Consider the following 17652-nt stretch of genomic DNA (forward strand, 5'->3'; position numbering starts at 1 on the left):
TGGACAGGAATGCCCCTGGATAGAGGTAGCCTGTAGGCCTATACGGTGTTCTTTCGTCCTTTCTTTTTTTGAATTATTTGTTTACAGAAGCTGCCTATGACATGACTTTTGATCTGAACTCAAGGAGATGATTGTACCAAATGAACACATTTAAAGAAAAACATCGAAACAAAAGAAAAAGCTGGTTTACTGAGAGAGAAAAAATAGTTATATTTCGACACTTTTATTATTATAGCCTGTATTAGAACTTCTTCACAGGGTTTCACCTCATGTGGTTGTGATTATTCCTTAGCCTCGTTCATGTTGTTTGGCTGAATCCCCATAAATAAAGTGCTGTGGTTTGCTAACAGTGGAGTCGCTCGCCGTCGTCTATATATACCCTGTAGAACCGAATTTGTGTGATAAAACCACAATCACAGATTCGATCCTAGGGGAGTATATGGTCGATGAAAAAACTTCGACAAAACGACTTTTTTCCCATCATATTAGCACGCGCGTGTTGCCCGGCGTGCTCTCAGATGCTACAGTGACAGTGTTGGTTTATGAATGAGAGTCTATCTGACAACACCACATACTTCACGAGAAGCGCTCAGGGCACACTGAAACTCTAGAGACGTCAAGGAAATCTGACGCAACGTGTTTCACATGAAAACAAACATAATCATACTCATGTATGTGTGTTGGAATGAAATACCACATGGATTTACTCAAGAAACCCACAGCACATTCCAGCTGTAGCTTCTTCCTCCTTTTTGGTCGCTTGTGTCTCTGCATTATTGATTCCCAAAGGCTGCTGCTGCTGGCCAATAGGCGCCCGGGACGGCTTTTTTTTTTCAAAGGGATGGGAGCAGATGAAGTGATGAGATTCGTGTAACTTTTCGATGACCCCTCCTTGACAAAGACAGTGTCCATCACTTGTCCTCAGTCATTATTCGCTGCTTTTATGCCGAGGGGCTTTTTGTATCTTTTGTTGGTTTCTCTGTTGAGCACCATGCCTTCAAGTTAGTCCTTAGAAACAGATATATTTTTTTATATTTGTGAGGATAGAAAATACCCGACAGTCAGTGTTTCCTGTGTCTTCACAATATATCAGCTTAAAGTTAAATATAAGGTTGGAATTATGGTTGTGTTTTTTTCTTCTTTTTCCAGCATGTCTTTTTATTATCAAAATGTACACGTCGATTTTTCTGTGCAGTATTTGTTTTGTTTTTTTTGCATCCGGGGTCTAATTGTGGAGCATCTTAAGTCATATACAATCTGCTTTTAGTTGTATGTTTACCCGTTTATGGACCAGCATCACCTCTATTGGCCGATCTGGTCACATGGTTCGCTAACTTTATTCAGTTGACACCAAGTAGGAGGGCTTTATGGAGGGAGGAAAAAAAAGACAACTCGAGAAAAATTAGTATTTTCTACCTTCAGAAATTAATGGCCATGAGTTCGTATATGGTGAACTCTAAGTATGTGGATCCCCAATTTCCTCCCTGCGAGGAATATTCGCAAAATAACTATATACCTGAGCAGGGCTCGGACTACTTCAGTCCAACGCAGGACACAGACTTTCAGCATCCAGGGATCTACCCACGGCCAAACTACACGGAGGAGCCCTTCAGCTGCAACACTGTGCAGGACTCCACAGAGCAGCCACGGGGTCATGTGCAGGAGAGATCCAGCCGCGCGAGCCCTTTACGCACACAGACTGAGCAGGGGCCCCCGGTCCAAGTGGCCGGACCCCGGACTTGTGGACAGCAGCAAAACACAAAGAGCCAGAATGGGATACAGTCCAAGCAGCCTGCAGTAGTTTACCCCTGGATGAAGAAAGTCCACATCACGAATGGTGAGTTTTCAGCTTATTCTTATCTTATGGACCAGCTGAGACCTGTGCTTTAGAAATCATTCAGTGTAATATTTATGGGAGTCTTTGAGAGGCCTCGCCAATTACACAAGTCATAAATTTTTATAGCCCAGGAAATAGGCCGCTAGGTGAGCGCCTGTAAGCTCCGGAAAACGCATATTGACCGGTTGTAATGGTGGTTAAATCTGCTGGAATCCAGTTAGAAATCACTCCTTATTTTCTGCTCTCGCTTCCACGTGAATGCTCCCAAAGTTTGAGCGCCCCGGGTAAAGAGAGACTCCTCTTGTTGTATTGTTTTTTTTCTCTCCCCCCTGCATGCTGCATTGGCCACATTTGGTGACTTTTCCTCCTGTTTGTTTTCTTTCTCCTAGTGAACCCGGACTACACGGGACCTGAGCCCAAACGGTCCAGAACAGCTTACACCCGGCAGCAGGTTTTGGAGCTGGAAAAGGAGTTTCATTTTAACAGGTATCTGACCAGGCGGCGACGGATTGAGATTGCCCACACTCTTTGTCTCTCCGAAAGGCAGATTAAAATCTGGTTCCAAAACAGACGGATGAAATGGAAGAAAGACCACAAACTACCCAACACCAAGGGCAGATCCGCACCAGCCAGCCATCTGCAAAGCATCCAGAAGGATAACCAGACTGATATTACGTCGTTATAAGCGAGGAGGAAGCTGGCACACCTTTAGAAATAAACTGTACATATAAAAGACAGGGGTTGCATCTGACTTTTGCATGGACTGATGTTGTTTTTAGCCTTTTTTTTATTTAACAAAGACCCCAGCAGTGTTGACTCAAGAGTCAGAAAACCAATCAGTCTTTGTAAGAGTGAGAGGTTTGAAAGTTCTTCATTGTTTTAATTTCTTCGAAGAGACACAAAGAACATCGAAAGAAACTTTTCTTCTTTTTTTTTTTTGTTGGACGTGACCCACCTGAGGACATTTAATGGCCAACCTCGGCTGATTTCATGGATTTAAACAAAGTGTTGCAGCTCTGCCCACGTGGATTCACGTTGGTTTAAAGACTGACATCTTTATTCAGAGCAGGAAAGCCCTTGGTTCAAATTACACGCACACACAAAGGTTATTTCAGTTTATCTTACTATTCAAGCCTCACTTTTAATGCACAATTTATACATCTATACTTGAACCAATGTTTGCTCAGAGCACGCCAAACACAACTACGTTCGTTCGTGAGTTGCAAAAACCCCGTTGGATCTCTCAGTTCTACGTTTATTTGTGACTAGTATGTTTTAACTTATTTTGTACAATAAAGCTTAGAAAATGTGTTAGCCTAAATATTATTGCCAAACGCAAGACATTCCTGTGTGCATACTATTCGGAGTGCCCTTATAAATCTCTCACTTTGTAAACAGTGTACAATTTCAGAGGCTCTCTCGTGCCATTGAAAGACTTATATGAAAGACCATTTCTTCCTGCATGGCATCGAATTGATAGTGGATGTTTCTCATCGGACAAAAAAAAAAAAATCAAATTCAGAATATTTAGGAGTATAATTGTTTATTTCATTTTTGATATGATTTGTTTACGTAATTATTTATTTGTTTAAAAAACATGTACATTTTCGTATAGCACACATACAATTTTAATTAAAAAGTATTCGTTCAACTTTAATTCATCTAAAATATGTTGGAACTCTTGTGGATTATTAGCATGGCTTTATGCAACGTTTTAGTCTTTAGTTAATGTGGGAATCTTCTAGTTTTTCATTTGCACCGAGCTAACCGAGGGGGGCTTTCACGTCACGTCTCAAGACACAGGTTTCTTGTTTTATACCGTCATTGTCTTCGGACACACACACACAAAAAGAAGCACAGAAGCTCTCCCAGTCCGAAGAGGTCTTCTCTGTGAATCCTTTGCGATGGGAGGCTTTGAAAAGGTATTTCAACCGAAGGTCGACAAAGCAGCAGTGGCAGGTTCATCCAAGGGACACATTTCAGCCGCGAGGACTGACCCCAGCACCCCTGACCCGCCGGACAAGCAGCATTTTCTCCCCCTGCTCGCTTTGCTTTTGGAGGAGTTTTCCACAGTTTAAAAGCCAAAGCATTCAAAGCAAAAAAGTCAGTGCGTGAATCCCATAGTTTTTACACGTGTTTTAACAGCAGGCCTATTTAAAAAGCTTCTGATTTGTGTATTTGTCTCCTCATGTCAATATGCAATCGTTTGGTTTTATTTTTGTACATGCTTTTTACCTTGTATTGTGCATTGAGATTGCGAAAAGTATATTGGAAAAATAAAGATTTCTACTGAATATGCATTTAAATAACTGCAGAGAGAGCACTTTGTCGCGATTTATATAACAGAATCTCCATTTGAGAATTATTTAGATGCATTTTTCCGGACACACGGGTATTTTATAATGTTTCTCATTGCTCAAAAGTTTATTTTATTTAATGTATCTATTTGTATGGGGTTATTTAGTGTCATTCGTTTCAAAAGGATCACGTTTGATGCACAGAGGTTTTCTTCGGTGGTAACACGCGTGTGGAGCCATATGGACATTTAACACCCTTTAAAAAAACATCCACAAATGCACCAAATGTTCGCTGCATGGGCAAATGTAGCATCTTCTCTGGTTAAGCATGAAATTAACGAGCATAAATATCTTTTAAAAAAAACATGTTAAAGAACGAGTTTGTCTTAGTTTTCCTCTTACGAGCTCTTATCGAAAGGGGCGATTCACGCGCTGCAGCATACTCGTGGCTCTTATGGAGCTTTTCAAGGTGATATTCAAAGAAAATGGCATGCAGTTGGGTTCTGAGAAGGTTTTTTGACGTGCCTTTATTGCAAAGTGGTGATTTATATCAGTCTTTATCACAGAAGAGAACCACACAGATACACTTGCCTGATTCAAACTGAGAAATAACAACTTTTTTCCGAGGCAAATCCAGATAACGCCACATTTATCATGAAGTAAACACACACACACACACACACACACACACACACACACACACACACACACACACACACACAGACACACACACACACACACACACACACACACACACACACACACACACACACACACACACACACACACACACACACACACACAGTGCACTACTTTATGAAATAGGCTACCAGGCCTGTGGATTTGATATGAACCCCCTTCGTGCTTCACGGGCTGTGCCTTTATTGAATATGACCCACTGCTACACTGACCTCCAACCCTCCACAGTGCAAAATTCAGTGCTGATACAAACAAAGTGGTCATAAACGGACATGTGGAAAGACAATCTTCAGTCACTCAGCTGTGTTTTCATCCCCAGTGACCACTGTCTCATCCCCGCGGAGCGCACCCGGGCCAACTGGCACGCGCATGGCGTGTATATCTCTGTGTATGTGTAAAAAATACACGCACGTGTCATATAGACTCAGAGAGAAGCTGAGACAAAGTGATACCACCGATCCACCATCCTGCCATAAATGATCTGCACATAGATGCTGAAGAGAGGATGAGCGAGAGAGGGGGAGGGGTGTGCGCGTGGGTGGGGGAGGGGAGGGGGGGGGGGGGGGGGCATTACTATTGGAAAACTACATAATACATAACTATTTCACATCACTTGTAATGGCTGTGTATGTATTACATTAAAGTTAATGTATTATTTAAAATCATTTGAATATCAAATCATCAGGAGTCATGACTTGCTGGTGAAACGTGTATTTATTAAACATATCACAGCGCAGTTCCCTTCAGCAATGATCAGGTGCGAGCAGCCTACTACCACGTACAGTGTGCAGCCACACTGACCTACATGTCTCAACAGCAATAAATGGGAGCCAAAGGCAGTGCCATTTTCAATGACACTGCACCCAGTGCAGGAATACAACGTCGTTGCTCTCCATCCGGCCATATTTGATTTCCAGCTGTTTTTCGCAGAAGCCTCTCCTAGCCAGACAACCCCCTAAGATATATTAAAGTGCGCTGTCTGCATTCAGAGATATAATCCAGAGACTATAGCGCTCCGCTCTCTATTCTCGACCACGTGATTGTCTAAATAATTAATGCAGCACGTCCCCCTAGAAACACGACGTCGTCATTAATCGCAAGGACTCTATCAGACTTGAAAACTGAAGAGATCCCCCAAGAAAATAATATCCGATACCCGGCGCCACCGTAGCCCCGCACTTTAGCAACACATCCTAACCGATGGATGCTTGGGTAGGTAAATATTTCAGCATTTTTTCATGTTGCCATAGCTGGTAAATGACGATATCAAATGTCGGGATATTTGATCAATTGTTGCCTTTGATCTGTGCGCTCCGAGCAGGATTGCATGCTGTGGTTTGTCGCTGTACGCATGTCTTCTTTTTCATATCATATATTAGAAAAGGTAGAACGGTTGTGCTTGCTGGATTGATAGGATAAATGGTAAAAACTAAAGGGCAGTGACGTGTATTTATGGATGCTCGCTCTGAATAAATGTTCTTTCGGACATAGCTCAGAGTGGCCCCTCCACAGGGCCCCCGACTCTTTATTCAATGTCTTATTCAGATTTATACCACTTTAGTGCAAAAAAAAGAAGCTACAATAGATGCAATTATAAATTGCGAAGTCGAACTGAACATGTCATGATTTATATATGAGTAGTGTTCATCATAAGATGAATAAAAGGTTATATTTCCTTCTTGCTTGAGAGGACCGAGGTGTGTTTCTGCTGTTTTGGTTGTTGGTGATTTGATTTTCATTTCTAAGAAGTCGTGGAAGTTTGGGCAGGCTGACAGTTCTGCCGCCTTGTAAATCATTCTTAGTAATTCCTGAAAGGGTTCGAGGCTGTTGGGGGCCGGGCGAAAACTGTAAATCTTTCACTTTTATTGCCCTCTGAACATATGCTGCGACGCTACCAGTCCTACATCTCCTCTTCTTCTTTTGCTTCTTCTTCTTCTTCTTCTCAGCAAAGAGAACCTACAGCTGAACAGCCGGCGCTCTCTGCGGCTCCAAATCGTCCTCTTCCATTCGAGTTGTTTCCAATATGAGTATTTATTGCTTATCAAACCCTGCGATTTAAAAAAAAATAAAATCTCTCTGTGATTGATATTGAAAACAATGTAGAAGAAGACATGTCTCTCTCACTCTTTGTGTGTGAAGGCAAACAAAAGATGATAATGTGGTTTATTTGAAGACAATCCAGCCCCAGCTGGAAGAAAATCCCCACATGTCGTTTGTTTCATAAATCATTTTAAAAATGCATGTCCCACATCAGTAACTGGGCGACTAAACTAGGACATCGAGAGGGAGTAGAATAGTATAGGAATCGTAATATTCACTAAAATACTTAACTGTGATGCGTTTATGGCCCACTTTGAAGGTTTTAATGTGAAGAGAAAATCTACAAAAGGCTGGAAATTCCAAAGCTGCTGTAACATATACAATGCTTAGAAATGAATTAAAAATAACGTCCCACTTTACTATATGCTGTAAACATGGCTATGATGGAGCAGGAGAATGTCCACAACTTTATTATTATATTATTAATACCTTAACAACAGCATATAATATAATGCGTGAGTTTAAATACTGAAGTGCAGGCGAGTTGTAATTCGATGGAGATGAAAAGAAAAAGGCAGTGGAACATTTTCTCACAGTTCTGATGAGGAAATAAACGCCACCCTTTATCAAAATGGATTGGTGAGGTATAAGGCTCGGTGGTGGAAGAGAACAATCACGTGAACAAATATGCTTGTATCTTAAGGCAGCGCCTTTATTTGTCATCACAAAGCTTCCGAAACAGCCCCAAAAATTCAAATCTTAGCTCTAAATGTGTTCAGGCCTATATCGTTTCTGAATTCATGTATATTTCAATGGGTGATTGATTGCCAGGGATTTTTTTCTTCTTCTGGAATATGGATACCTTGTTCGCTTTTTATTGGTAGTTGAATGCGAGTCCTTCCATTCTTTCGGGAATACTGTCTCCATTGGTATATGGAAATGTCTGAAAAACAGCAAGATCAGGTTTAGGACAGCATTGTCTACAGACAAAGGGTGAAGGATTTATTCTAGAGACTGCATGGAAAGCAACTGAGACTGAGAGGGAAGCTGTTTTATGATGAATTGATTCGCAGGTAAGCAATCGCATGGCAGAAAGCAACCTTTAACCACGGGTTAATATAATGCGTGGAAGTATATATGATTTATTCCACTCAAGGAGGGGATGCTTGTTAATGTCGCTCTGGCCGGTGACCGTGCGGATATGGAGTCCACCGCTTCTCCTCCAAGGCAGATTCTTTTATTTTCTTTCTTTTTCGAGAAAGTGCGTTCAGAAATTATCGATAGATTGAGCTCGAGCTGCCCAGCTGCTTTTCAGCTGCTTTCACGTTTGGATGAAAACCGGCTCGGAGGGAAGAAGTAGGAGAGGAACTTTTCTTTTTGACTCTTGGATCGTAAATCACATTAATTTGTTGTCTTATCGTCACAGTGGCGTTTGCCGTGATTTATGTGGTTTCAACGATATGGCTTTGTTAACCTACAACGTTATATTATACATGGATTCATATTGGATGTTTTGAAGGATTACCGGCCTGGATAGGGAACCGGGATTCAGGCAAATGCTTAATTTTCATACTATTTGGATGCTTTTTTTGGCTCACTTGCATGCGGTTAATTCGAACTCATGTGATTATTTATATTTGTTTCTTTTGTTTTGGGAATTTAAATTAGACCCATCTCACAATATAAACGTACTTATCGTTTATTTTAGTTGACTATTTCCCATATTCTTCTAAAAGATTAATTGTTTTTCTACAGTGGATTAAGGTGTAATTGATGTGCACTTCATCGTTATACTCTTGTGCGTCTGTGCAGAACAGCTGCTGAATGTATAACAACAAAAAGCAGCATTATAAGCGAAACCTTCTGCTGCAACTGGTGATTCCGTGTTATTTCAGCAGCGTTCTCCAGGAACAACAATAATATCACACTGCTAGTTAATTATTGCATGTAACACACATTTCAAACCATCATAAAACGCCCCTCAAGGGCTGTTTAACTGGATGTGAACAGAGTTTGAGCCGCTGCAGGAGAAGCGAGTAGCTGGGATAATAACACTCCACATTGAGTCCGGCCCATTGTGTGGACCAAACTTACCGTAACAGCGCGTAGGCGAAGAACACTGCTGTCTGAAAAGAGGAGCATGTCTGCTACTAGTAGCCCAGTGTGCTCAAAAAGCACTTGAGGCGATTATCGACCAGCATTAACACATATTCCACATCGAAGGAATCCGAAATCTCCATGATAGTATTTGAAGTATATCCTCCAGTGCAAGCAGGGGAACAGACAGAGGTGGTTTCACACTCAGTAAAAAAAACTATCCACTGAAATCTCCAAAGGTTTAATTTCTGATTTCTAGCCGTCGGTCGAGCATCTTCTCCTCCGTTGCAGTGCCCGCTGAAAAGCTGCTTTGAATTTAGTTAAGAGTTGAGTCTACTTGTAGCCAAACTGCTAGTTGTTCATTAAACTTTGACTTAATGCCGAATGACCCAAAGGTCACCTGAAAAAAGCTTATGACTGCTAAATATTTGGGCTGGCTCTTTGTGTAAAAAGTGCACGTGTAGGACTTTTTTACTCTCAAGCGGAGACTTGAAAAAACAAAGTAATCTGTGGTCTTTAGAGAAGCAATTCAGGCAAAATTAAACAGGTCAAAAATGTATTTATTAATTGTCCGGGAATTGTTTGAATTAAAATGTATTTTTAATTGGAGTTGTTATAATTAAATTAATATAATGTAATGTATAAACAAAATAAATACTAGGTTTGATGATTTTCATATTTATTATTGTATAACATATGGCTGTATTATATGCCTCGAATTTGAAGCTCATATGTGTGATTAAATCTAATGTAAATAAACATTTATTTAATTTCTCTTGCAGGTCGAGGTGGGAGCAGTGATGAATGCGTGAGGGATATAAAAGAGATTTGTGCAGATTTCGGTGAGTAACATTTCTTTAATGAAGGGAGTGGACAGCACAGTCCAACTGCTAACAAGGTGAAAGGGTGATTTGTTCTTAGACTACATATTAACGCTCACAGTGTTTCACAGGAGGCTTAAATCACGAGCACAGACATGAGGGATGGCTTTAACTTCCCTGTCCGGGTCATTATTTGCCCCATTCCACGCCGCATGATCAAAAAAAAACAACAGCGCAGTTAATACATTTTTTTTCCCCACAAAACATTAAAATATAAAACTACATTATTTAGTTTTAAATTCTTCTGGAACGCTATACTCAAAAACATGCAAATTATAAAACGTAAAATCAAAGATAATTTCACCATTTCCTCCCACGTTAACCGATGCATTGACGCCAAATCGCCTCTTTCTAACCATCAAACTCTCTCCAGTCTCTCTCCTCGGTGCATGGCTGCAGAATGGAGGCGTCGTTTATAAACCGAGCCTCTGTATGGGAGAAGTCGCCGAGTATGAAATTCTTTCCCTTGCCTTCCTCCTACGCTTAGTTTTACACTTCTGAGGGCTGCGAGTCTTGAGGACTGTTTTGCTTTTCATTCCTCTCTGAGGCCATTTACAACCATAACATTCGCGGTCATAAATTGTGCCGCGGTCCACACTGACAGGTGCAATTGTTATGCACGGCGCAGGCTGCACCTCCTGAAGCCACCAACATACAGTACAGGCCCTTTGATATGTGTGTTTCAATTTACACTGCACGTGAATGCTTGCTTGCCTTTCTCTGCTAAATTCTGGAAAAAAAATGTTGATGCTATCAAAAATATCCTGAATATTTAATACATTTTCTTAGAAATATATATTTTTTTTCTTTTCTACAATTAAAGGTACATTTTTGCTTGAATGGGTCAGAGGCAGAAAACCAACAAACCATGCTAACATGTGTGGGTGAAGGCATAAAAGCGGATGAAATATCATAACTGTCCCCCAACAACTCTCTCTAACTCACCTCTCTCACACACACACCCACACACACACACACACACACACACACACACACACACACACACACACACCCACACACACCCACACACACACACACACACACACTCACACACACACACACACACACACACACACACACACACACACACACACACACACGCACCCTTACTTACTTACCTGCAGTTTTTTTATTGACATTAATAACACACAGTGCAGGAGGTTAGCATGTAGCTTCTCGTGTGTGTGTGTGTGTGTGTGTGTGTGTGTGTGTGTGTGTGTGTGTGTGTGTGTGTGTATGTGTGTGTGTGTGTGATCCAAATGCACGGCTTTGGTGGGCCATATATTTCTACTGCAGGGAACAATGCATGACGGGCTTTGTTAAGCCCTGTGATGAGTGAAAAGGGTATTGTGTGTATGTGTGTGTCAAATGCTGATTCAGCTTTTTTTCTGAGGGACTCCAAAGCCCCTCAAAGGGTCCTTTCATCGCAAGTTAAACTTTAACTGTTTTGTGCCAGTAATTAATCTGGGGCTGGGAGATGTCTCTCAGTTAGAGACAGTTTGTAATTTATAATTCAATAGCTGCTGCAGCACAAGTCTTGGGCCTAGCAGTGTACTTTTCATGGTTTACTGTGAATTCAAACATTACACTATGTTAAGGTCGTTGCAGCTATAAGGGTTTTGGGCCTTACACATATGAACCATGAGTCTGATATCATTCTCTTTGTAGGTCACAGACTGGAGCAACGGTGGGAAACACCTATCACGTGAATACACAACATCCATGCCACTGGATAGAGTTGCACTGGCTTATTGGCTTTGAATCCACAAGATGCAGAAAGCAACATACTACGATAACTCTGGACTTTTTGGAGGCTACACCTTCCCCAAACCAGACTCTTACAACTACGGCCCCGCTCATCAGCCCTACGCTGCTTCCAGCATTGAGAATGACTACCAGGGCTCGGTGTGTCCCACCCAGACCCCTGCTGTCCGGCCTCCAGCCCTCAAAGACAGTGACCTGAACGGAGACTGCATGCGACAAAGCAGCAGTCAAAGCAACAGCAGCAGCCAAGCTACGAGTGTTGTGGAGCAGCAGGCACCTCCACTGTCTGCATCCTCTCCCAGCTCCAACAGCTCTGCACCCCAGAAGAAGAAATCCCCTTCCAGCAGCGCTTCCAGTACTGCCACACCAACCCTCACAAAGCAGATCTTCCCCTGGATGAAGGAGACCCGGCAGAACGCAAAGAAGGGCAGCAACTGCACCAGTGCAGGTGATGGTGCGTGTGTCTATGGGAAAGGGGGTAAGGGGTGGACTGGGCCTTGTTTATGGGTGCATTGGTGATAACATGGCTGAAAAGTGGCTAAGATGATGCTGTGGTTCCTTTACAGGTGGAGAACTGAGTGACGAGAAGAGCCCACCGGGTCCAGCCTCCAAACGAGTCAGAACTGCTTACACCAGCGCACAACTTGTGGAGCTGGAGAAGGAGTTTCACTTTAACCGCTATCTGTGTCGCCCTCGGAGAGTGGAAATGGCAAATCTGTTGAATCTCACCGAGCGTCAAATAAAGATCTGGTTTCAAAACAGGAGGATGAAATACAAAAAGGACCAGAAGTCTAAAGGGCTCGCGCACTCTCCCCTGGGACACTCCCCGGATAGAAGCCCGCCGCTGAGTGGCCCAAATCACATTGGATACTCTGGCCAGCTTCAAAACGTGAACAGCCTGAGCTATGACGCGCCCTCGCCCCCGTCCTTCGCCAAGCCCCAGCAAAACATGTACGGGTTGGCCGCGTACACGGCACCCTTGGGTGGCTGCATCCCGCAACAGAAGAGGTACCCGGGCTCCGAATACGAGCACCACGGCATGCAGAGCAACGGCAGCTTTGCCAACGCCAATTTGCAAGGCAGCCCCGTTTATGTGGGTGGGAATTTTGTTGATTCCATGCCAGCCTCTGGCCCCATGTTCAACCTCGGCCACCTTCCCCACCCCTCGTCCACCAGCGTGGACTACAGCTGTGCCGCCCAGATCCCAGGGAACCACCACCATGGACCCTGTGATCCCCATCCCACATACACAGACCTCACCTCTCACCAAGCGTCTCAGGGAAGGATTCAGGAAGCGCCTAAACTCACGCATTTGTAATATGTGGTTTCTGTGTGCGTGTGCGTGTGTGCGAATGCGTGTATGTGTGCCAAAATTATGTCGCGCTCTTTTTATTACCTCACTAGTCTAATAACTACACTCCAAGAGAGTCGTGTGTATTATTACAGTATTATTGATATTACTATTAATGCTATTGTGTAATTATTTTCCGAATAATGCAGCGTTGTCCATTTCTGTTGAATATTTGGGGATGCGTAGAGGCAGACTAGCCTGGTTGTCAGTTGTTCCTTCTCTTTGTTTTGTTTCTTTCTCAAGTGCAATGCGCACATTTTGACTGAATATTTCATGCCGTTACTTGAAGGTAAGTCTTGTATCTCAAAAGTAGACGCTCATCTTTAGGGGGACTTTTGTAGGGAAATCTTTGTTGGTTTGTAGGATCTCATTCTCCTCACCGGCATCCTATTTATTGATTTTGTATTATTTTGCATAATCTTTTGTATTAGCATATAGCCTATTTATTATTTAATTACTTTTTGTATTGCACATTATTTATCGTTCATATGCGAGTATTTATAAGTGTGGAGTTTTTTGTAAGATTGGACAGATCAGTGCACTTGGAAGTGTTGGCAAAACAGGGTTTGAAAAAAATGCTATGACTCGCAGTGTATTGTTGAAAGAAGAGCATTTCTAATTGTAAATCTGGGATAAATGGGACATCTGATAGTGTATAAACTCCACTATATGTCCATGGTTAATCTTGTGTCAAACCTAAAGCAAAACGTAGACTATCGAAGTATGAAATATTATACACACCAGCATGTCATTTTGTGTAGTCCATTACTATTTTTTATTTGTCTTCCATTGTTATTCCATTCAGTTGGATATCCATAAATTTATGAAACCCTAATGATATTGAAATGTTATATTTTATTGTGTTTAACATTTTGTAAATAAAGTGCTCAAACTTGTATTTTTTATTGCATTTTTTTAAACACCCTGCAGCACTGGTCGTCCAATGTATCTAATTATTTTAATTCCTCCCAGTGAAACTGTCAGGTAAGAGTACCGAGGAGGCGTATTGACTCCACAACTCTACTGTACAGTCCGAATCAATAATTAGACACCAGGATATCTAAAACTCATCAGACGGCTCTATGCTTCCAATGCAAAGTGCATTTCAGCAGGATAAAGGGCTCTGGAGGTTATTGATGTTTCACTGTTATGATGGAAGTGAGTCTATGGGCTTATTGCATTTCTCACATGTCACTTATCATTTTTTTAGACCCGGCCACATGATTATCTGCTGGGACAAGAGAATAAGCTCCATTTTCCTAGACTACAGTCTAATCGCTGCTGTCTAATTGATTGGTACACATCGTCACAATAATGTTTCATAAATTTGGCGGATAGGAAGTAAAGATATGTGCCCATGTGATGGGTAAGGCAGAGCAGATTGGTGACAATAAAAGCAAAAATAAACAATTTGACATTGGAAATGATACAACATGGATATGCGTGTGTTTGTACGTGCCTGTGTGGGAGAGAGAGAGAGAGAGAGAGAGAGAGAGAGAGAGAGAGAGAGAGAGGTAGAGAGAGCAGTTCATCCTTTATTGCTCCTGGAGAGCCATTTCAAAGCTCATTAATCAAAAACTCGTCGCTTTCAGACTCCTTGCTGATCCCTCCTCCTCCTGAACAAAGCATTTGCATTCCAAATCCAAGTAACACATTTCAAACCGAGAAGCCCCAATCGTTAATGGTGGGGGAGAGTTTTATAAAAACCTTGTGGGTTCACAGTCTCTGAGATATCTCTGATTTAAATGCCCATCAAAGTAAATTACATCATCAGTGAGTCCCAGTGGTCCCACAAAGTTTCATATGAATGTGACTCAGCACACAACTGTCATCCTAGAGTCTTAAACAACATGAGTTTGAGGTTTAATTGATTTTATTTCATAATGAATGTATTCCTGGGTTTTGGCTCTGAGCTGCAACAATAGGCTACAACTCACCTCAGTATTCAGTGGACGGCGGCCATTTTGACCCTGGGTGAGTTCTTTCTTCTTCCAGCTCCCCCACTGCAGCTTCTGCACTGCTAGTCAATTATTGAGACCCTAGTAGTTTTAATATGATAGCATTTAGAACATTCAACAAAACAGTTTCCCCTCCCAAAAAACTGCTGAATATGAGGCTAATAACACGATTCATTATTATTTATTAAATGATTTAATCAATATAATAAAATATATTTCTGGTATGAGAATAGAAGGATTCACAATACTAATATGACAAATAAATAATTTCTCAAAATCTTTTGAGAGGACAGAGCAAACCAGACCCTTTTTTTGTTGTTGTTATTATTCTGTATTTTTTTATTTCAGTATATATGTGTTCTTTCTGTGGTGAAAAGGCAAAAAAAAAGTGTAAAATAAAAAATAAAAAAAAATTATGGATTTGTATTAAACTATAAACTATTAAATATTACTGATGTCGAAAATATAGGGCACCATTGGCGATTAAACAAGGAAATAATGTATACAAGTCGAAGTCTCACTGCTGCAGTACCAAATGGAATAATTGGAGTTTCAGATGTTAACCTCTCCATCGTGACTGTGGACATGGTTTGACCAACAATGTGGCATGCAGAAAGGAAGCTTCACCCCATTTGGAAATAGCATAATTCCTTTGATTAGAGCTGCACTGCAACAACAAACAAAACAAAACAAAAGCACAACCCTGCTTTAGTGGTGTCTGGTTAGAAAACTTTATGAAATCATGTTTCTTTACTGATGACGACAAAAAAAAATCCCCTTGGGGATTAATAAAGTATATATTCATTCATTCATTTACAGATTATTTTGTTGTCTGTATTTTAGGTAAACAGAATACGATTTGACAGTTCAGTTGCTGTCAATATGCACTTCTTTGAAGTTATGCTTACGTTTTTACTTGCAATTTAATAAGTATATCACAGTCATAAATAAGTAAAAGAAGAGCAGCTTTGCTGGAGCAGGCAGTGCACATGGGAACTCATTTGGCGTTCCTGATTGGATAAAAGCAGAGCAGACCACGCCCCCTCAATGGAGGCTAATATTTACATGTGGGAAGTAACCCTACAGTAGGCGAAGTATTAATGAGAACAAGAGGTGTTAACAGCCATTGGCTCATCTTCACACAGGACATCCTAACTGGATGCAGTCATCTAATTAAAACACTTTGATAGGTTTTTTTAAAAATCTTAAATATTATGGGCAGAGAGCCAACCTTTTATTCAAAGTGTTTGAAGTAGATTTTTAAAAAAGTGTCGTCCCAGCCTCTTCTTATTCATTTATGGTGTGCAGGAACCGACACCAGACAATTCTTTAATCAGACCTCGAAGAAAGTTGGTGTGCACAGAACATATCGCGATGGTTCCTCTGTGCAAGCCAGTAGCTTTCATCTCCATCCCCAAGAGGGCTTTTTTTTTTCTCCACGCGCCGGCTCGAGAGACAGGAGGCAGCAGGAGTTGTGGAAACGTCGTGGAAAAAAAGTGAGATGAGTAGGAAAGTGTCTCGTTCTTAAACTTTTATTAAACGCGTCCTGCCGAGCGACGTCACTGTGGATTAACATCGGATCAAGACTGAAACAGCACAACAAAGCAGCTGACGGAAGTGAACAGAGAAAGGATTTCTATCGCAACAAAATCTGACGAAGACTAGAAGGACTGGTAGTTTGTGCGCAGACCCAAAGAGTGCAGAGGAGCAGAGGACGTGAGAGGAAAGGAGGCTGCAGGTCTTCGCGTTGGCTTTGCTTTCATCACAGCACATTTATTTCCTGTAATGAGGCGACGGTTTGTGTTTCGTCGGTGAAATCAGCTGCTCTCTCAAACTGTGACGAAAAACTCGAACTGTGTGGATTTGTGGAATCTTACTGTAAAGTGTAGGATGTATTAATGTTGTTGACTTTAATAGTCCAGTCAGATCAGTTTAGACACGATACATAGCTTAACATCCTAATATTGCAGGATCCAGTTTCAGGGAGATTTGCTTTGACATATTTTGACACTTTTATATGATGGAAAAGTTATACATTGCTTTGGACCCGTGTACATATATATATATATATATATATATATATATATATATATATATATATATATATATATATATATATATATATATATATATATATATGCACTTGTTTATTTATTTACATAGTTGTATGTCTCTTTCAGTCTGAATGACAAAATAATTTGAATGTAAACTAAATAACACATTTTGTGTATTTCATTTAATTTCCTCATGTTTCTAAGCATAACAGGATGCTATTAATAATATAAATATAGGGCCTATGTTGTTATAAAATGATGTGATGTAAACGTTTCTAAATGAAATTGCTAGTGACCCCATCATGTATATTGATAAAAGAAAAATATGTTGATATCTAAAATACACATTTTTCCTCAAATAAAGAATTTCATTTGCCTTAAAATTGTTTGTTATTTCACCTGCCGCTCATTCACTCACCTTATCTATTCATTTAAGTTACAAGATATATACAATACATTAGTTGTATTATGTAAAGAAGGTATCATCTTTTTGCAGTCTGCACCTACACATTGCACATTTGATATAAAGGGTTTATATAAACTGCTTTAAACACAATTTTTGTGTCAGTCCATTAAACTGACAGACAGGACGTAATGTGTTTCCTTGTTTGTGTTCATGTTCAGTAAATCTTTGGTATCAGATGCAGCGAGGAAGGACAACAGATTTTTATCAC

General features: G+C 40.9%; 2 protein-coding genes across 2 annotated transcripts; both read left to right on the plus strand.

Moving 5' to 3' along the window:
• The first annotated feature begins 1369 nt into the window (after window positions 1-1369).
• hoxd4a (homeobox D4a) lies at window positions 1370-2553 on the plus strand. Its single transcript, XM_079231273.1, has 2 exons — window positions 1370-1837; window positions 2227-2553. The coding sequence occupies exons 1-2, from the start codon at window positions 1429-1431 to the stop codon at window positions 2520-2522; spliced, it is 705 nt and encodes a 234-aa protein (XP_079087399.1). The 5' UTR covers window positions 1370-1428; the 3' UTR covers window positions 2523-2553.
• Window positions 2554-11621: 9068 nt separating this feature from the next.
• On the plus strand, window positions 11622-12933 carry hoxd3a (homeobox D3a; the record flags this gene model as incomplete). The annotated part of the gene is made up of 2 exons (XM_079231057.1): window positions 11622-12063; window positions 12182-12933. 2 exons carry the CDS (start codon window positions 11622-11624, stop codon window positions 12931-12933), a joined length of 1194 nt encoding a protein of 397 aa, XP_079087183.1.
• Between the last annotated feature and the right edge of the window lie 4719 nt (window positions 12934-17652).

This window comes from Taurulus bubalis, assembly GCF_910589615.1.
Source record: "Taurulus bubalis genome assembly, chromosome: 15".
Lineage (NCBI taxonomy): Eukaryota > Metazoa > Chordata > Actinopteri > Perciformes > Cottidae > Taurulus > Taurulus bubalis.

Excerpts from the sequence above, each read along its gene's own strand:
- hoxd4a (XM_079231273.1), top strand. The coding sequence starts at position 1,429 with ATGGCCATGAGTTCGTATATGGTGAACTCTAAGTATGTGGATCCCCAA. Across the intron at positions 1,838-2,226 it reads GAAAGTCCACATCACGAATG|TGAACCCGGACTACACGGGA; the intron begins GTGAGTTTTCAG and ends TCTTTCTCCTAG.